The sequence below is a fragment of the Nyctibius grandis genome, chromosome 2 (genome assembly GCF_013368605.1).
Source record: "Nyctibius grandis isolate bNycGra1 chromosome 2, bNycGra1.pri, whole genome shotgun sequence".
Taxonomy (NCBI): Eukaryota; Metazoa; Chordata; class Aves; order Nyctibiiformes; family Nyctibiidae; genus Nyctibius; species Nyctibius grandis.
This window is the reverse complement of record NC_090659.1, coordinates 125,287,409-125,307,412: the sequence shown is the minus strand read 5'-3', so window position 1 is coordinate 125,307,412 and position 20,004 is coordinate 125,287,409. Positions and strand designations below refer to the sequence as shown.

General features: G+C 50.5%; 2 protein-coding genes and 3 non-coding genes across 7 annotated transcripts; 4 read left to right on the top strand and 1 right to left on the bottom strand.

Moving 5' to 3' along the window:
• The first annotated feature begins 1,999 nt into the window (after positions 1-1,999).
• On the top strand, positions 2,000-7,713 carry RPS3 (ribosomal protein S3). The gene is made up of 7 exons (XM_068424507.1): positions 2,000-2,084; positions 2,976-3,106; positions 3,348-3,441; positions 4,454-4,548; positions 5,368-5,555; positions 6,814-7,010; positions 7,645-7,713. Exons 1-6 carry the CDS (start codon positions 2,055-2,057, stop codon positions 7,005-7,007), a joined length of 732 nt encoding a protein of 243 aa, XP_068280608.1. The 5' UTR covers positions 2,000-2,054; the 3' UTR covers positions 7,008-7,010; positions 7,645-7,713.
• LOC137660686 (small nucleolar RNA SNORD15) lies at positions 4,874-5,020 on the top strand. Its single transcript, XR_011047750.1, has one exon. It is a non-coding gene; the product is annotated as a small nucleolar RNA SNORD15 (small nucleolar RNA).
• LOC137660685 (small nucleolar RNA SNORD15) lies at positions 6,319-6,466 on the top strand. The gene has a single exon (XR_011047749.1). It is a non-coding gene; the product is annotated as a small nucleolar RNA SNORD15 (small nucleolar RNA).
• Positions 7,229-7,365, top strand: LOC137660687 (small nucleolar RNA SNORD15). The gene has a single exon (XR_011047751.1). It is a non-coding gene; the product is annotated as a small nucleolar RNA SNORD15 (small nucleolar RNA).
• A 3,294-nt stretch (positions 7,714-11,007) lies between the features above and the next one.
• On the bottom strand, positions 11,008-18,266 carry SERPINH1 (serpin family H member 1). 3 transcript variants are annotated; one of them, XM_068423391.1, is made up of 5 exons: positions 18,139-18,266; positions 14,544-15,160; positions 14,276-14,374; positions 13,622-13,854; positions 11,008-13,439 (listed from the first exon to the last, which is right to left on the bottom strand). In XM_068423391.1, the coding sequence occupies exons 2-5, from the start codon at positions 15,124-15,126 to the stop codon at positions 13,137-13,139; spliced, it is 1,218 nt and encodes a 405-aa protein (XP_068279492.1). In that variant the 5' UTR covers positions 15,127-15,160; positions 18,139-18,266; the 3' UTR covers positions 11,008-13,136. The 3 variants fall into 3 exon arrangements, with proteins under 3 accessions (XP_068279492.1, XP_068279483.1, XP_068279501.1); XM_068423382.1 differs by having other exon boundaries at positions 14,544-15,157; XM_068423400.1 differs by lacking the exon at positions 18,139-18,266 and adding an exon at positions 17,047-17,066.
• Positions 18,267-20,004: the final 1,738 nt, after the last annotated feature.

The window sequence follows — 20,004 nt, the reverse complement described above, 5'->3', positions numbered from 1 at the left end:
CTTGAGGTGCTGGAGCGAGTCCAGAGAAGGGCAACGAAGGTGGTGAAGGGTCTGGAGCACAAGTGTGATGAGGAGCGGCTGAGGGACCTGGGGGTGTTTAGTGTGGAGAAAAGGAGGCTGAGGGGACACCTTCTTGCTCTCTACAACTGCCTGAAAGGAGGGTGTAGCGAGGGGGATGTCGGTCTCTTCTCCCAGGTAACAAGCGATGGGACAAGAGGAACCGGCCTCAAGTTGTGCCAGGGGAGGTTTAGATTGGAGATCAGGGAAAATGTCTTCACCAAAAGGGTTGTCAAGCACTGGCACAGGCTGCCCAGGGCAGTGGTGGAGTCCCCATCCCTGGAGGGATTTAAAAGCCGTGTAGATGTGGTGCTGAGGGACATGGTTTAGTGGTGGCCTTGGCAGTGCTGCGTTAACGGTTGGACTTGATGATCTTAAAGGTCTTTTCCAATCAAAACAATTTATGATTCAATGATGCTGTGTAAGGAGCAGAGCTGTGCAATGCCTCTGCCTTTGCCCATGGCTGCTCAGGTTCTGTGAAGCCTCTGGCAGGGCTATCAGAAAGAAGCCTTACAGAAAGCCAAGCAGCTCATTTCAACCTTTTTGTCCTTTTCCCCCTATCTTCTGGCTGCCTTCTGGGAGGTTCGCCAGGCCTAACTTCCCTTTTCGTGCATCCCAAACAGACCATATTTACCCACTGGTGTGCAGGTATTTTCATGTATCGTTTCTACCCATTATTATTATTTGTAATTGAAATGGTAATACCAAACCCCTGTAATCCCCTACAATCCCGAAATGGTTTAAAAAATAAAAATCACCACTTTCCCCATCTTTGCCCACCACAGAAGTTTCAAGCGAGAAATCCCAGCCTGCTGTTACTAATGTAACCCAGTGCTTGGACTGCAAACATGACGATACCATCGTAGGAGAAAAAAAAACCTGCAGAGGATCTGCCCTGGAGCCACAACTGTCCTATTTACAGAATCATTTGTCTTGCAGGGAGGCATGGGGACCACAGCCCTGTTGCTGGAGATGCAGCACACAGTAGGAAAGACCTGCAATAGCTTTAAGTTTATAGTTAGTGATCATCCATATTTAAATAGAATCACAGAATGGTTTGGGTTGGAAGGGACTTTAAAGATCATCTTGTTCCAATCCCCCTGCCATGGGCAGGGACACCTTCCACTAGACCAGCTTGCTCCAAGCCCCATCCAACCTGGCCTTGAACACTGCCAGGGAGGGGGCAGCCACAGCTTCTCTGGGCAACCTGGGCCAGTGTCTCACCACCCTCACAGTCAAGAATTTCTTCCTAAGATCTCATCTCAATCTCCCCTCTTTCAGTTTAAAACCATTCCCCCTCATCCTATCACTCCATGCCCTTGTAAAAAGCCCCTCTCCAGTTTTCCTGTAGCCCCTTCAGGCACTGGAACAGTTAACTGTAAATAGTTAATACACAGTTAACCATAAATAGTTAATAGCTCTTGTTAAAATTTGCATAAAGCAGCAAGTTATGGATAACAGTACAGCATCCTCTGGCAGCCAAGACTCCTGATGTTTCCGTGGAAATAACCTGCCTGTGATTTTCACACTTTTTTCGTGATGGGTGTTTCTTTCATCTGTGAATGCCTAAAGAAAAAGGTCAAAACAACAGAAGCAGCCTGTTAGAGGCGGGCTCTGCTGCTCCCCTCACCTGCCCCCTACCCTCACTCCCCTCACGCCGCCCGCAGTGCTGTGAGGGGAGGGCCTCTTTACCACCTCCATGTAGAAAACCAGGGTGAATTATCACGCTGCTAACTAACTCCTGCGCCCGTTTATACCGCTTTTACAGCGTTTTAACGCCGGCTGCAGCCTGGCAGGGCGTTAAAACCCCCTGACAGCGCCGGGCTTAAAGCGCCCCAAGATGGCGGCGCGCCAGCGCAGCGGGGAGACCACACTTCCCATCGGCCCCCGCGCGCCGCACCACGTGATCTGTCTGCCCAATGGGAAGCGGCGGCCGGCGGATATCGCCCGCCCTCCAAGCGTCGCTCCCTCTTTTCCGCCGGGCGGCGCGGCGCAAGATGGCGGTGCAGATCTCCAAGAAGCGCAAGGTGAGGGCGGTGGCCCGGCTCGCAGCGGCCGCCGGGCGCCTCCATATCGGTGCGATCGCGCCGGGGGCGGCCCCGGGCTCCGCCGGGTGGGGCGGCGGCGAAGGGATGGCGGCGGATGCGGGAGGATGGCGGCGGATGCGGTTCGGTGGCCCGGCGGGGAACATGGCGGCGGGAGGCCGGGGTGAGGGAGCGTGCGGGGGGCCCTGCGTGGGCCCCGGGGCGAGGAGGGAGCCGTGATCCTCCCTCGAGCCCTGCGTGGGGCTTGTACAGGGCTCGGGGCTTGTGTGCGCAGGGGAGGCAGGCTGGGGTTGTGCTGAGGGGCGCGGAGCGGTGCTGGAAGCTGATGAACTTCCTTGGGTTTTTCTTTTTTTAAATGGGTTTTTCCTTTTTTTTTTTAATGTTTGGGTTTAGTGACTCCCTGCTGCTGTGAGTCAGAGAGGCCGGGAGGGTGCAGGGCTCTGCTTGTCTTGGAGAGGGAGGGAGCCTTGGGGCCTTTGCAGTGTCGGGGTGGGAGCCCTGGTAGCAGGCTCAAGTGGGGCTGGCAAAGGGATGTGACCCCTCTAATTACTCTAGGTAAATTCATACCGAATCAAAATACCACCGCAAGACATAGAAGCGAGGTATGATTTCAGTGTGAAGTGTGGCTGTAGCGAGGTGTGGATCAGGCTGTGGTGTAGGTTCCTTCTAGAAGTGAATTGTCTCTGGGAACTTCAGGGGAGATGCTTTTATTTCTCCTCACTGGTGCTTCCTCTCTGTTGGGGAAGAGACTGGCAGTCTCTGCAGGATGGTCCCAGGGATGAATTGCACCCAAACTCATTATGTGGAAATCTTGTGTTCAGGCTGAGCACTTGAACGGAGCTTGACTTGGTCTATTTGGTTTTTTTTTTTTAGTTTGTCGCCGACGGTATCTTCAAAGCTGAGCTGAATGAGTTTCTGACTCGTGAACTGGCTGAAGATGGGTATTCTGGAGTAGAAGTCCGGGTCACTCCAACCAGGACTGAGATTATCATACTTGCCACCAGGTAACTGAGATGCTGCTGTTGACTCATAGGTGCTGTGCAAGGCTGTAAGGGATGCTGTGGGCTGAAGGTTGAAGTGGCAGATATTAGGGGAAGCTACTTAAGAAAGAGATGCTGAAGTGACTCATGGTACAGCAGTGTTATAACCCCTGAACTAAGTTAGATACTCAGTCTGGAAGCTCTTTGGGGTGGTTACAGCCTCAGACATGGAGATATGTTCTCAGTTGTACTTTTCTTTTTCCAGAACTCAGAATGTCTTGGGCGAGAAGGGGCGCCGCATCCGGGAGCTGACGGCTGTCGTGCAGAAGAGGTTTGGCTTCCCTGAGGGAAGCGTTGAGGTAAAGCTGTCTGGGTTAAAACAGTAGTTAAGTGGGTTGTGCAGTTTGCTTTGTGCACTGTCTGGATGGTGTCAGCCGAAAGGAGATTTGACTTGGGGCGTCACAGAACACTCTTGCACCGAAATACAAAATGCTTTGCTGCTTGTGGTGGTTTGAGTGCAGAAGGATCTTTGAGATTTTCGAGTGTGATAATACTATGAATTAGACAGTAAAGTGACACAACAGTAATTTCCTGCCTTTTTAATGTTTGAAATCTGGTGCCCTTACCTAGTACTTTCCTCGAAAACAAATTGGGGCGGGGGGAGAATGTGTGGTCTGGGGTGGTGCTCACATTTATTCCTGCTCAGCCAGTGTTGCTGGGTCACATTATACAGTGAAGATTCCTGATGAGCTTCAGCCAATGCCTGAACTCAGTGGCATAAACCCTCACAGAGCACGTTGTGAGTTGTCAGCTCTAGGAATATTGTGTGTGTGATTTTTGAATGTCTGCTCCTGATTTTGAATGTCTGGTGCTTCTGAAGTATCAGACTTTGGCCTCTTCGAGATGTTAGATTACTTAAACCTCACTGTCCCAGCTTTCCAAAAACAAACCTTTTCTTAGGTTGGCTTTTAAACTTAAGCACACTTACATAACTTAAGTGTTGTAAAAGCTTCATCTCAAGCAAAGTTTTTGGGACTGTCTGGATACCTCTTTCCAGTGCTACCTAATGTTTTGGGGCTGTTTGGAAGAGGCAGCTCTTTGAGACTGCATCATGGGTGTTTTAATAGTCTCCTGACTTTCAGTGAAGTGTCATCGGTGTGTCTGAGCTCTGCCAGGAGTAGGAGACAGGCACCAAAGGAGTTAAGAGTATAGTGGCTGAGGATAAAGCTTCTGCATGTGTATGTGGAAGGACTAACTGAACTGGGTGTAGAGGAAGGGGCAGAGAGTAGTGTGATGCTCCTGTGTTCTGTTAAAATTACAAGTATATTGAAATAGAGCCCTGACTCTGAGTTTACTTCTTTTTCTTCGTAGCTCTATGCCGAGAAGGTGGCCACGAGAGGTCTGTGTGCGATCGCCCAGGCAGAGTCCCTGCGGTACAAACTGCTGGGAGGTTTAGCAGTGCGTCGGTGAGTAGAGCAAGGTGAATGTGAGTGAGGAAGTAGGGGATTCAAATAGTGTTGCAAAAAAAGCTCCTTGCCAACTTGTCTTTGGTTTGAAAGTTTAGACTAACAATGCTGCGCTTCGAGAGGGCAGTTCATATTTTTGACAATCCTGCCATTTCAGGAATAAAAGTTGAAGTCTTAGAGTAGGTCAGATCACAAGTTGTCTGACTGGTGTATGTAAAGCTTGCGTTTATTTCTTTGTGAATAAATGGGTGGAGGAGTGAAACACAATTTCAAGCCTTCTGGCTGGATTGTAGTTCAGGTGGCAGTGGCCTTGCCTCTCGGATCCCTTCGGTGATGATAAGATGACGAGTCAGAAGCGGGTGGCTCTTGTTGTGGTACCTCTGCAGTGTCACGTTCTGTGATGCTGCGTGTGGTCCTTCAGCAGGAGCATCCTGTCACCATTGAATGATTTAGAGGCATTTGTCTGAGAAGGGATGGGGAGCTGCACTCCTCATGTGGGTTTGTTGGCCACCTTCAGGTGTGGAGCTGTTTTTGTGTGACAAAGAACGTGTGCTTGTCATTGTTCCCACAACCTTACGAGGACCATAAGTCACAAGAGTTTTCTTATGCCAAGTTTGACAGTACTAAAACTGTGAAGATTCTTTTGCCACTTTGCATAGCATTGACAGAGCTTTGGGTGTGTGTTCAGAGGGCTTTTTACAAACAAAGATTGACATGTGATTGTCTGTGCTCAAAATGGGGGTAAAATGCCTCCACGGAGCCGTGTGGATTTGGCAGAGTGGGAGTAACGCTGTGGCTGTCGCTGCTTTCTCCCTGCAGAGCCTGCTATGGTGTGCTCCGCTTCATCATGGAGAGCGGTGCCAAGGGTTGTGAGGTGGTTGTGTCGGGCAAACTCAGAGGTCAGCGTGCCAAGTCCATGAAGTTTGTGGATGGCTTGATGATCCACAGTGGAGACCCGGTGAATTACTACGTTGACACAGCCGTGCGTCACGTCCTTCTCAGGCAGGGTGAGTGGCTGGGGTGCAGATCCCTTTGCAGCTCTGTTGGGTTATTCTACCAGTGCTTCAGAGCCAGAAGGTCTCAACTCCTGGTGTCCCATGCCTGCAGGTTGGAGACTTCCCTGTGCCACCTGTGGGGTGGTAACTCACATGATTTTGGTGCACCACTGATGTTGCAGAGTGGTTCAATTGTGCTACCACTAGTTGCTCTGACTCTGCAGATGTGTTTTCTTGGGCTTTTGCACCTAAGCTCTCACTGTGGAGTTTGCATGTTACATCTGAAGGAAACTTTATTCGCATTTGTGTTATGTGAATGGGAAATAAAGAGCCCTTCAGCAGACAATGTAGTCACCCCAGGTCATCTGCTTTTCTAGTAGTGGGGATTGAATGTTTCCAGTTGAGAATGTGGCTTTAGATTTTCCAGATACTCGTGTCCTGTGGCCTCTGAGGTGGGTAGCAAAACAACTTATAAATGAAACATATATTGACTGAGTTTAAGAGCTGTTGGCAGTTTGGATTCTGGCTTTCTTGGCTCCTAGGGGGAGGCAGAAGATGGGTGCTCCAAGACCTACAAAAAAGCAAGTGTGTTGGACAGTTTTCCCCCATAGCTGTGCCCTGGCAAGACTTTCCAGCTGAACCAGCCAAGCCTGCTTGCACTAGTCCTTCCCCCTGGAAAAAAATGACTTCTGCACCTTAACTGGCTTTGGGTTACTTAATTGCAGAACACTTGATGTAAGGATACTACCACAGACAAAGCTATTCTCCACCTTCCCTTCAGTGATGATACGATGACGAGTCAGAAGGGATGTCCTTGTGTCACTGCAGCCCGTTCAGTGCCATGTTCTGTGGTGCTGTGCTAAGGCTGCCTTGCGCAGGATGTCCTGCTCAGTGGATGATTTAGAGGCATTTGTCTGAGAAGGGATGCAAAAAAAACACTGCAGCTTCCTAGGAAAGAGTTATCCCAGGAAGGGCAGGGTTTAAAATCAGGGTTAGCATTATTTAAGGATCTGGCACGTTTTTCATGATAGTCCCAGGCTGCAGTTAGCAAAGGCAATGAGTTGGATGAAGGTAAACACGCTGATGTAAATCCACAGTAACCAGATTTTTAAGCAATAGCATGTTTGTGTTACTCAGCTTGTATCTTCAGTATTGTCAGGAGATGTTTTTGGTGCAGATAGCATATTCTGTAATATTGGGGCTTGTCCCCACTGAATGTGATATTTTGTGTCGAATGAGCATGTGTTTGTTGTCCTGTCACTCTCTGCAGGAGTGCTGGGGATCAAAGTAAAGATTATGTTGCCCTGGGACCCAAGTGGCAAGATTGGCCCCAAAAAGCCTCTGCCAGACCATGTCAGCATTGTGGAACCCAAAGAAGAGATCTTGCCCACCACCCCCATTTCAGAGCAGAAAGGTGGCAAACCAGAACAGCCAGCCATGCCTCAGCCGGTTCCCACTGCCTGAGGGGTAAGTGCCTGTGAGCGGTGGGAGGTAGCTTTGGTGAGGATCTGTGTGGAAAAGGTGTCGTGTCACCAAAAAAACTGTCAGGTAGCTGGGGATACTGGGAGGAAAAGCTGCTGCATTGTACCAGTTGCAGCAATCAGCTGGGTTGGGTTTAGTGTATTGCACTGGATCTTCATCCAGGGGCATGGATTAAGGCACGCTGCAAACCAGCTAAGTGCACCCTTCAGTGAAGATGAGATGACGAGTCTGAAAGGGAATGTCCTTCTCCAAGTGCCCTGTTTCGTGTTGTGTTCTACAGCATGGATTTGGGGACCTTGGGTCACAATTTGAGTGACGTAGAGGCATTTGTCTGAGAAGGGTTCAGTGCCTTGGATGTTTTCACGTTGTACCACCTGCTACCAGCGTGCAGTTGACCAGCACAGGGTGTATATTCCTCATATAGCCCCCTCATGGGATCCGGTTTGGGATAGACTTAGCAGCCAGTAGCGTTGAACTGAGCACAATGTGTAGGCTAGTTTTGTAAGTAAATAATCAAGGTTTGAAATCGACGTTTAATTTGAACAGTGTTTTGGGTGGGAGAATGGTTATAGGAAATGGTTTGCCACCATCTCACTCAGTATTTTGTTTTTTGTTGTAGGGTTTGTAACATCTACACCCAGAAGATTGACTGTCCTGGAAACATCTCTTAATAAAATCACAAAAGACAGTGTTTGTGGAGGTGCCTTTTTTTTTTCCTCCCAGGATGTACTCCAGGAAAACCTTGCTCCTCCCATCTTTGGTCTGGAAGGAATTCCGTTGCATTTCTTCCACCTTGTGTTACCCTTGTGGAGTGCACTGACCAGTTCCTGATCTAAACAAAGTGGGGACAAAATGCTGATTTCTGGGTAAAGCTGGAGCAGCAGGCTGGTGTTTAGAGGGTCGTGACTAACACACCATGAACTGAGTAGTACTGGTAACTCTTCAGTTACATACCAGTCCCTTTCTCTGAGGTTTCCAGAAGAGGGAGCTCTTTTAGCAATATCCAAAGCACTTGCAGTAGTTTATACCTTTCTGGCTTCAACTGAAGAATTACTATATTCTCCTAATGCTTTTTTCACCTCTGTGCATTCATTTCTCTCACTAAAAAGATTTTCATTATGTGACTGTCAGGGCTATAGACTGTATAGAACCTTACAGCTCCTATTAGGGTCAGGTAACCTTAGTTGGTGGAGATACACGGTGAGACCAACTTCTGAGTAGGTTTTTTTCCACCTCAGTATGAGGAAAAACTTCTTTGAGGGTGCCAGAACCCTGGCACAGGCTGCCCAGGGAGGGTGGGGAGTCTCTGTTTCTGGAGATACTCGAAACCTGCCTGGACCATGACCCTGCAACATGCTCTGGGTGACCCTGCTTTGGCAGGGGGTTGGGCTGGATGATCTCCAGAGGTCCTGTATTAATAAACTGGCTTTAATGAGCTGTAGGCTAATACAGGTAGATCCTGAAGTTGATAGCAGATGACAAGGCTACTCAAGCTATTGAAATGCATAGTCTGTAGGCAGGGATGTGTTTTTACTTCTGTTGCTGTATGAATTACTGGTGATGCTGGTTTGATCTGCTGCGGTCAAGCTAAAGCCCCATAGCTGAGGTGGTGAGACAGCATTTGGTGAAGTTTTGGTGAAGTTGTTGGGCAGAGACTCCAGTTCTGTCCACTCCTTTCCCAGTGTGTTTTTCAAAGTCCAGTGCACATGATCAACGCTTTGTTTTGGTCAGATTTCGAGAAATTCAGAACCTGTTTGTTGCATTAACAAAACTTGTATAATTCTGCAAAATTTGTTGCTGAGTAGCTTTTACATCCAGATTTCCCTTTTCAGGAGGCTTCTGTGCAGCTTATGAGCTAGGCAGGCAGCTTATGAACTGGAATTTCAAACTGGGTGTCAGAAACTGGTCTGTCTGCCACCATATGTGGATGTGTGAGCCCCAGCCTTCCTGTTCCTGGCTTCTCTGGCAGGCCTTCTGGAAACCCAGCCTGGCAGGGTGCTGGCTGGGAAGCTGGTTGAGTCTGTCAGAAACAGATGTGCCTCCTCAGAGTGTCAGAGAATGAGCCTGATTTCAGGTTTCTGTGCACATCTTCCAGCTTTAAGAAAAAGTTACTACATCTTAAGTGTTAGAGTAAGTAATACCAACATTAATACCAATATGCTGGGTGATGATCAGCTAGAAATTTCTCCTGCAGTCCTGCAGTGAGGGCTGGCTTTCCTGGAGATCACTGTTTCTGGTTTAAAGCCCTCCAGGTTGGTCCATCAGCCTGTTAATCTCGCAGTGCTGATCACTGGTAGAATCAAGAGATGTGTAGTTGCTTGTGTGCAAGATGAAGAGATGTGTAAATAGTGTGTTTAAGAGGTGCATTGCTGTACTTCTCTTGCTAGATCTGTCATGTTGTGAGAAGCTGAGGACAACATCAAGGATTACTGCTGTGCTGAGACCCCACCTGCAGTGCTGCGTCCAGCTCTGGGTCCTCGGCACAGGAAAGACATGGACCTGCTGGAGCGGGTCCAGAGGAGGCCACGAAGATGCTCAGAGGGCTGGAGCACCTCTGCTATGAGGAAAGGCTGAGAGAGTTGGGGCTGTTCAGCCTGGAGAAGAGAAGGCTCTGGGGAGACCTTCTAGCACCTTCCAGTGCTTAAAGGGGGCTCATAAGAAACATGGGGACAGACTTTATAGCAGGGTCTATAGCGATAGGCCAAGGTGTGATGGTTTTAAACTAAAAGGGGAGATTCAGACTAGATATAAGGAAGAAATGTTTTACGCTGAGGGTGGTGAGACACTGGCACAGGTTGCCTGGAGAGGTGGTAGATGCCCCATCCATGGAAGCATTCCAGGTCAGGTTGGACAGGGCTCTGAGCAACCTGTTGTAGTTGAAGATGTCCCTGCTCATTGCAGGGGAGGTTGGACTAGATGACCTTTAAAGGTCCCTTCCAACCCAAACTGTATGATTCTATGACTATCCCATAATGGTCAAGGTTTGCATGTGTGAAGTGAGTACCTTTCTAGTGTGCATTGGTTGAAGTATACCACCCCCGTGAGCTGTTTGAAGCCGCTGCTAAAGGAGAAACTGCTCATTCAGTTCCCTGTGACTTGAGGGTGAAAAAACATGAGTGTTCAAAGCTGGTTGCAAGATGAGCTGGGGATAGGACGAGCTCAGGAGCTCTGGACAGCTTTTAACTTGCAATATTGCTGTTCCAGGTTGATGGTGTTCCTGGGCTGCTATGGCTAGTGCTGGGAGCCCAGCTAGAGAAGCTTTGGGTTGTGGGGTCAGGAAGGCTGGTCCCTGCGGCTAACAGCTCACTTTTTATTCCTAGGCTGTTGTATTATTTGCTGCTCAGTTAAATGACAGGGCAGGGCAGTAGGTCCTTTACCTGTGAAGCATTAAAGATGCTGGATACTTGCAATTTAAGGATAAAAATTTAAAAGGGATGTGAAAAGCCAACCTGCTAATAGTGCTTTTTTTCGCCTGAGGGACATGTCATGGGAATTCCATCTGTTGTTGTGTATTAAGTGTTATTTTTGTCCATAATTACCAGATTAAGAAAGGTGTATTGGATTTAATGATGGCGAGACACCTCTCTAAGCTCTTAAAAGAGTATTATTGCAGTCTACAACTACCTGAAGGGAGGTTGTAGCGAAGTGGGAGTTGGCCTCTTCTCCCGGGCAACTAGCGATAGGACAAGAGGACACAGCCTCAAGCTTCGCCAGGGGAGGTTCAGGTTGGACATTAGGAAGAATTTCTTCTCAGAAGGGGTCATTAGCCATTGGAAGGGGCTGCCCAGGGAGGTGGTGGAGTCACCATCTCTGGAGGGGTTTAAGAAAAGACTGGACATGGCACTTAGTGCCATGGTCTAGTTGCCATGGTGGTGTCAGGGCAATGGTTGGACTCGATGATCCCAGAGGTCTCTTCCAACCTGGGTGATTCTGTGTATTTTGTCTCCACCCAAACCCTGCAAGTGACTGTGGCTGCCAGAGGTTCATTGAAAAAGTTTTATTGCAAAATTATACAACTGTCGTCGTGTGGTACAAGAACAGACAATAAAAGCCATCAGACGCCTGCATCCACATGATGCAAATGAGTTCACAATATCCCACGGTGTGGTTTTGCCTTGCCCACCCCTTTTACCCACCCCCGGTCCTCCGTAACGTGCTACAGCGTGTGGGTTTCAGTGCGCTGGGTCACAGTGTCCAGCATAACACGCTGGGCTTTAGGCTTCCTCTGCATTTGGGTACATCCTTGGGGATTGCCTCCTACCTCCCAACACGGCGGGGAAAGCACCTGGGAATACGATCTGGGAAGAGACTTAAGGACAAGAATCTCCCATTCTGGCTGGCTTGGCTTGGAATTAGGGCAGGTGAAGCTTTTCTGTGACTGTGTAACCTTGCAAACCTGGAGAAGGCATGGTCAGGTCAAACTTGAGGATGCCAACTGCTGTATTTTAGCCTGTAGGAAACACCTAGTAAGAGATTTTGTAGTTGTAACTTAATAAATAAGTGGAAATGGTCCTGTGTATGGTCTGAGAAAATGCAGTATTGGGCTTCTGTGTGACAGCAAGCACATTGGCAGGGCAATAAAAAACAAAGAAAAGCAAGGCAGTGACTGTCCTTGCTGGTTTCAAATATGAAATATCTGATGCAGATTTCTCTCATTTCAATAATCTTATTACTTGCTCTGCGGTGTCTCTCAGTGCATAGCATGGCTCACCTGACACATGCTTCAATGCTCGTGGGATCGTATCAGTTACTTCTTTAAATAGTATCAACCTGATGGTATCCCTTAAAGAGCAGAAGATAGGAATAGCCTCCAAGTCTAGGCTGGAGCAGGCTGTGAAACTTGCTAATTATCAGACATAAATACGAGTATAACTATAAACTACATTTGTTTTTCAGCGTGCCCTTATCCAGGTCAGCCAACAGGGAGTTAAAGTATCACGGAGGAGAGGAGCGTCAGAAAAGGGTCATTAGGAAGTCTGGTAATGGCAGCTTTAAAGCTTTGTATTTGAACAAGAAAGTGGAAGTGAACCCGATCCACCTCCCTGTGAGAAGCCAGCGGGAGTCCCTCAGCCTGCTACTGGAGCTGACAGGTACCAGCCCTGGTTGTAATTGGGAGAACCTTCACAGTAGTAACTGTCTCTTTCCCAGCCCTACGTACTGGGAAGCACCAAGAGAAGGGGAGTTCCTCTCTTTGCCTGGTACAGGATGTTTAATTCCAGATGTTTGCCCCCTTTGTGATCCCCAGAGGGGTGGAGCACAGCCATTTCTGTCATGCAAGGGTGTTGAAGGGACCACAAGTTTATCTTTCTAGAAGCCCATCTGCTCTTTGGCCTCTGCTGACACCCCTAAGGCACTTCTCTGTGAAGCATTGAGCAAAGCCGCACTTGGCTTTGCAGTGAGTGTTCTAGCTAAGGAGCTGATGACCTGCTGCAGCTACAGCATCTGACAGTTATCCAGAGCAGGGTTAGGCAGGACAGAAGGGCACAGCTCCATACAATCTCTGTTCTTACGTGCTGTCATGGTCCTGCTCTGCTCCCAGGGCCAGAGAGGGGGCTGGACTGCAGAATTGGCATGTCGAGCTCTGTTATATATCATGGAAGACAGAAGAGAGAAGGAAGGAACAACTGCAAAGCAACCAGAGCAGCTCTGGTGTTGTGCTGCATAGTATCAAAGGGGGAGAACAGTGAAGTTGCAGAGCTAAATGTGCAGAAGCATTTGAGGTGGAAGGGTGGAGGGCTTGTGCCTTTGCAGGGCTGATGGCAGCAGCAAGGTACTTAGCAGGAGGCTTAACTCTAGTGCAGGGAGGAGTTAGGGGTCAGCCTGAGCATCTCAGCTGAGGATGCCGGTAGCTGAGACAGCACATGCCAGTTCCCTTCCACTCCTGGTGACCCTCTTGTGCCAGGCTCCCCTGTTCCTCTCTGGAGGTGGGTTTGTGCAATAAGTATTTTGGGGTGAGGTAAAGTGTATGCTGGTTTCTCATCACAATGCACCCTGGTCTGAATAGCACCCATAGTTCGAGAAGGATACAAAATAGTGTTTCCCCTTTTTTGAAATCCCCCCACTAAAAACACACACAAACCAAAGCTCTGGGGAAAAAAAAAAAACCACTAACTACAACTCGTCACGCATCTTGTCCCCTTTGGGCCTCACGAGCCTGCCGATGAAGAGAATGGAGTTGGTTTTACTGTCCTTGATCATGAAGACGAAGGGGTGGTCAGCATAGAAGAGCTTGGGGTTCCTCATCTCCTCTCGGCCGTAGATGTCGGCATCATAGGGGTTCCCTTCTGTGTCCCACTCAAGAGCAGCAGCATGGAAGACATTAGACAGGTAAAGGTCTTTCTTGCCAGAGATCTTTGACAAGTCGGCCTTGGTTTTGTCAATGGCTTCTGTCAGGCCCAGATCAGCCAAGTGTTTCTAGGAGGAGAAAAGAGGTCAGCAACCCTCCCAGAGATGAGGCAGTGCAATCCCTTCCAGCCATGGTTAGACTAGCCGCTGGAAGAAGGATGACAGGCACAGATAACCCATCATCCCCCTATCTTCTCTCCCACCCCAAAGAACTATAAGGCCCAACTGTTTTCTTTAAGGACCTCCTTTACCTGAAGGTCATGGCTGACTTCCAGGACAACTTTAGGCAGCGAGATGGCCACTGATCTCTTCTTCATCTTGCCAGCCCAGGTCTTTAGCTGATCCCTGTTCAGCAGTTTCTCAACCCTCTCCAGAGGCTCCACATGGTTTGGCATGATAAAGATCATGCTGGAGAGCTTGTGAGCGAGTGGCATCTCTACTACCTGGAGCTTCTCTGTCTCATCGTCATAGTAGTTGTAGAGACCTTAAAATCAGAAGCAGGAAATGGTGAGGTGTGGAGCAGAGACAAAGCTACTCACAACCTTATTAGGAAATCACCCTGGCCTTACCCTGACAAGCAAGGGAAGTGAGTCTGAACGCTGTTTTGGGAACTGGCCCAGCATTGTTGGAGTTGGCAACAACTCAAAACTGTGGCTCTCATTTGCGTGATGAGCCAGGATTTATTCCTAAGAGCCAAGCACCCAATAGTAAACATGGATTCTGTCTGCTCACAGAGAGACTGAATCAGCAGAACAAGCACCTCCTGCTTTGTTCCCTCTCTGTTTTTGCCTGTGAGGCAAAACAATCTTGGAAGCAGTTGGTGGAAAACTGGGTAACGGAGCAGCAGTGAGCATAACTCTGATCTCTGGCTGGTCTTGACGTGGGGCAGGAGGTTTGTAACTTACCTGTGCGATGCATCATGGGAACTCCCACAGTGTAGGAACGGGTCACCATGAAGCCACGGTTGTCCACCATCTTATGATGGAACTTCTCATCCCAGTGAGCTAGAGGAGAGAGAAATTCAGCTTGTAAGAAAAGGGAATGGGTGGTAATTTCATGCACAGTTCCTAACCACTCGAGTGCCTCCAGCGGACCTAGGACTTGTTCACCTTCCCATGTGGGCTCAGGCTAGGTTTTGGGTCACTTGTATCAAGAACTGAAAGTAGAACTTACGCTTGAAGAACATGGCGTTGACAATGAGGGCCCCATCAGTTTTCTCCACATCTTTCGTGACCTCTGGGAGTTTCCCATCTGTGGTCTGGGCTGCCCACTCGTTAATGGATTTCAGGGCGCTCCTCTTGTCTCGGAAGTTGATCTTGGAGTGCTCGTAGTTGTAGTGTTTCTTGCTGTTCTTCACAAAGTCATCAGCGAAGTTGATGGAGGCAGGGCCATACAAGCGGTTGCCGATCTTCCAGGTGACGTTGCGGGCTGTGCTGTTGCTGACCTCGTTCAGGAGCTCGGACAACCCGCTGTGCACGTAGTCGTCGTTCAGTTTGTCTGCGCTGAGCACCGCCTTGGCTTGGGAGGCCGTTGTGGCCTTGCCCCCGAGGGACACGAGGCCGAGGGAAGAGGCCACGACCACGGGGGACAGCAGGATGTTCTCCATGTTCTTGTCTTTCGCCATGGCATGGTAGAGGTTGAAGGCCAGCGTCGTGCTGCGGTCAGCCAGCGTTGTTGCCTTGTCGCTCAGCTTCCTGTCCTCCGAGGGCACGGCCGCGGCGAGGCCGCCGAGAGCGAGCACCAGAATAATCCACATGGTTTCAGCAGCACCAGACACCTCTGAGGACCTGCTGGGTGAGAAGAGCTCACTGTCAGCATGATTCAAGCCCTTCCTGGAGCATCCAGAGACCCCAGGGGCTCCTCCAGTGATAGGGACAGCATCTGCATCAACGCTTCACTTGGGGTGCAACGATCCTAAGTCTACGCTGGGCTTTTCCCTGAGCAACAATTAATCTTCAAGATCCCAGGCTGCACTCTGGCATGCAGAACCTGGGCATGTTGAGTGAAGGTTTCCTTTTTAAGCAATTTTACTGTATTACTGTATGTTCATGTACAGTAAATGATGTAAGGAGGGGCCAGGGAATGGATGCAACAGATATTTCTGTCCCCAGAGCAGCAGGTCAAACCTCTGCCCTGGTCAGGAAAAGCTAAAAGCGGGATGTTTCTGCTGCCCAAGGGCCATGTAGCACAGTTGCTGCCCGTCAATCCAGGGGCTACTGCAGTCAGTGTATGGCAGGGATTGTCCTCTCTGGGGACCCCAGCTCGGCACCCAGATGCTCAGCCTTCTAGTCACTAGATGGAGCACATGAGCTTCCACCAAGCTAAGTCAGAGGAGCCCCTTCAGAAGATCCAACGTCAGCTCTGTCTTAGTTTTGCCTGTACAGCCCTGCCAGGGAGGTACTGGGGCAGAGGAAGGAGGTGGACTCCTGCTTTCCCCTAGCAGAGCTCCTTCCCAATACGTTCATGTGTTAGATAGATGCATCCATCTCATCACAACGTAGGTGCACCCATCATAGAATGGTTTGGGTTGGAAGGGACCTTAAAGACCATCCAGTTCCTACCCCCTTGCCATGGGCAGGGATACCTTCCACTAGACCAGGTTGCTCCAAGCCCCATCCAACCTGGCCTTGAACACTGCCAGGGAGGGGCAGCCACAGCTTCTCTGGGCAACCTGGGCCAGTGTCTCACCACCCTCACAGCAAAGAATTTCTTCCTAATATCTCATCTCAATCTCCGCTCTTTCAGTTTAAAACTTCCCCCTCGTCCTATCACTCCATGCCCTTGTAACAAGTCCCTCTTCCGCTTTTCTGTAGCCCCTTCAGGTACTGGAAGGTGCTAGAAGGTCTCCCCAGAGCCTTCTTTTCTCCAGGCTGAACAGCCCCAACTCTCTCAGCCTCTCTCCAGAGCAGAGGGGCTCCAGCCCTCTGAGCATCTTCGTGGCCTCCTCTGGACTCGTTCCAACAGAAGCCATCCCCAGTGAGGGCTCTGAGCTACCAGCTTTGATAAATCTACAGCCTGACCAGTCCTAAATGCTGTACCTGACAGCTCTTTGGAGCTCTTCTCACCTGCCTCCGAGGTTATAACCCATCCCCAGACCTTCCCTCCCTCCCAACTTCACGCTGCTCACAGCAAACCTTCCTGATGGCAGATCCCCAGGGCTTAAATTCCACCTTCACGCCCAAAGCAAGCTTTTCCTCGACAGGCTGCATCATGCCCAAGAGGCTACAGTGGAGTTGGGTTCCTCGGTCCTCTCCTCCCACCCTGCTCCTGGCCAGCCTCGGAGGCTGCTCCTTGCATGCGGGGGACAAGACAGGGTTGCAACGGGGCAGCTTTAGGGTTAAAGCAAAGAGAGCAGGAAGCGAAGGGCCCGCTGGGATTACATATGGAAGGAAACACGCACATCGCCCCAAGCAAAGAGAGTGCGCAGTTGCACCAGGGACCCTTTGCCAGAGTGGGAATTACGTAGCCTCCGAGAGGGAAGCAATTTGTAGCCTAAAATCCTTTGGGGACAAGCCAAGGAAGAGCCATCCCAGCTACCCAAGAGCAAAGATTTGTGCAACAGGCTCAAAACCGCCCTTGACGCACTTTTAAGGTGCGGACAGCATCGGGTGCAGCAAGGATTTAAAGTCTGAGGGGGTTTTCTTTTGTTTTTCTTCCCTTTTATTTCTAAAGATACCTTGAAACTCTTTCATAGTGAGGTCAACGTTTGCCTTTTTCATTCTGAAAGAAAACAGATACATGGAGTAGTTCTCTCGCGAGCAACGGGCGGCCCACGCCGCTTACATCCTCAGATTAAAAAAGGTTCATTACTTCAGAGAAATTTGGCCGGGCTGCGATGAGTGACGCATCCCGTGGTGGCCAGACAGAGAAATTTTGCCCATCCTTGGATTACGGCTGAGATTATTGGTGAATTTATAACCCAGGGTGAAAACAGAGGGAATTTTGGGGGTGGGATGCACAGCCAGTAACATCCTCTCCTGCGTTTCTACAGCCCAGCCCTGCGAGGGGACGCCCTGTGCCAACGTGGCATCCTGCAGACCTCCTCGGGGCTGCCGGGGACCCGCTCTCCTGGCAGGATTTGGAGGTGCCATCAGGATTTGGAGGTGCCATAGCCCACGACAGCCAGCCAAGAGGCACACAGCCCTTCGAGGACTGCACTTCTCCCATCCCCAAGCCAAACCCGCGGGACGGAGGCACGCAAGCAGAAAGGCCATGGCCATGTCAGCAGAGGGACGTGACGCTTTGTTAAGGCAGGCAGAAGGACAGGGTTAGTGGGTCTTGTCGCAGGGAGAGCTCTTCCTCCTACGCTGGGCTGGTGCCCAGGGTCCCGCAGGCTCCCAGGCTGGGCAGGAGCTGGGACTGGAGGCTTTCTCCAGCCAGGGCTGCTCCAGGACCACTCGGACCAAGTTGGTGCTTCCCTTATCTCCCTCTGCTCTTTCTTCACCCCCTGAAACTTTCTCCTGGGTGCAAAACCAGGGTGCAGCTTCGCTGCAACCCTCTCTAGCAAACTGGATGTGGTGGTGGGGATCTTTTAATATCATTTCTCCAAAACCAGAGCCAGCTTGTGGTGCAGTCTGTACCCTACACCCCAACGTACCCCACCATGCAACCCCCTTCCTCCATGCAACCCCTTTCCCCCCTCCCCCGACTTCCCTGCCCTATGGGGCCAGCCAGGAGCATGCAGGACCCCAAAATAACACCCAGCTTGCTGCTTGGCCACATCCCTGCCCGGACCCCCCCACCCTGTCCCGGCCCCCCCTCCCCTTACCTGGGGCAGTGCGGGGCTGGGGGTGCTGCTTTGCTTGGCTCCCCTGTGCACCTCGGTGTCCCGCGGAGGGGGTATATAAGGGGCCGGCGAGAAACTTCTGGAAAGTTGGGAAAAAACCCTCTTAAAAATGCCTGGGGAGGGAGAGGAAGGGGAGGATCCCAACAAATGAAAAAAAAAAAAAAAAAATCCCACCCTTCTCCCGGCCTCTCGCCAATGGCTGGGAGCGCCCGGCCCCGCTGCGGCGGCGAGGGGGGGTCCGGGGCTGGGGGGACGCCTGGTCCCTCCTTCTGCCGGAGCTGCCGCTGCCTGCCCCCAGCCAGGCCTTTTCCAAGCCAAAACGGTGCTTCTGCGTTTTTACAGGGCTCTGGCCCATCTTATTTAGTCTCTTGTTTAGGGTGTTAGTCTCTTTTCCCAGGTAACAAGCGATAGGATGAGAGGGAACGGCCTCGAGTGGTGCCAGGGGAGGTTTAGATTGGAGATCAGGGACAATGTCTTCACCGAAAGGGTTGTCAAGCACTGGCACAGGCTGCCCAGGGCAGTGGTGGAGTCACCATCCCTGGAGGGCTTGAAAAGCCGTGTAGATGTGGTGCTGAGGGCCATGGGTTAGTGGTGGGCTTGGCAGTGCTGGGTTAACGGATGGGCACCTTCCCCTGGCACAACTTGAGGCCGTTTCCTCTCATCCTATCACTTGTTACCTGGGAGAAGAGACCGACCCCCCCCTCGCTACACCCTCCTTTCAGGCAGTTGTAGAGAGCGAGAAGGTCTCCCCTCAGCCTCCTTTTCTCCAGACTAAACACCCCCAGGTCCCTCAGCCGCTCCTCATCACACTTGTGCTCCAGACCCTTCACCAGCTTCGTTGCCCTTCTCTGGACTCGCTCCAGCACCTCAAGGTCTTTCTTGTAGTGAGGGGCCCAAAACTGACCCCAGGATTCGAGGTGCGGCCTCACCAGTGCCGAGTACAGGGGGACGATCCCTGCCCTAGTCCTGCTGGCCACACTAGTGCTGATACAAGCCAGGATGCTGGTGGCCTTTTTGGCCAAGTTACAGGCAGCTGGAGAGCTTCCTCATATTGCTGGATCCCACAGACACTGGTTTTCCATCCATCTTCGCCCCTGCACTAACACCCACCTCTCCTTTCCCCCACCAGCTGGGCTGTTGGAGCTGTGAACCTCTTACCCATCACATCTTCCATACTTCCAAATTTCCCCCTGCACCGTAGGCGTGAGATGAACAGGTTGCCACAGATCTGTTCTTCAATGTAGGATGACACAGTGGCAAAATCCTCACATCTGTCAAATTCATGCAGTTTAGACAGGCATTATGGCAGCAAATATTCTCAGCCCCGACATAACGTTGAAGGAGTTAAATGCTCATGCCGCCCGGTGCCAGACTGCCTGGCTGAGAGCACTTGCAGCAAAGTATGTGCCGTAGAGAAATTTCTGCGCTGAGTCACAAGTGTTGAATGCTGCTCCGTTAAAACCCCATCACATTTGAAACCAGCATAGGATTTTTTTTAATGGCAAACTGGGATATAGCAATATTCTAGGTACCACCCAGCAATTAAGCACCATCCTCATTGGTAGTTACCATAGTAGGAGAAGGATGCTGCATCATTGTGTTAACTGATGTCTATGTCTTCCCTTGCTTCTAAGTAGTATACAACTACCTGAAGGGAGGTTGTAGCGGAGTGGGAGTCGGCCTCTTCTCCCAGGCAACCAGCGATAGGACAAGAGGACACAGCCTCAAGCTTGGCCAGGGGAGGTTCAGGTTGGACATTAGGAAGCATTTTTTCTCAGAAGAGGTCATTAGCCATTGGAAGGGGCTGCCCAGGGAGGTGGTGGAGTCACCATCTCTGGAGGGGTTTAA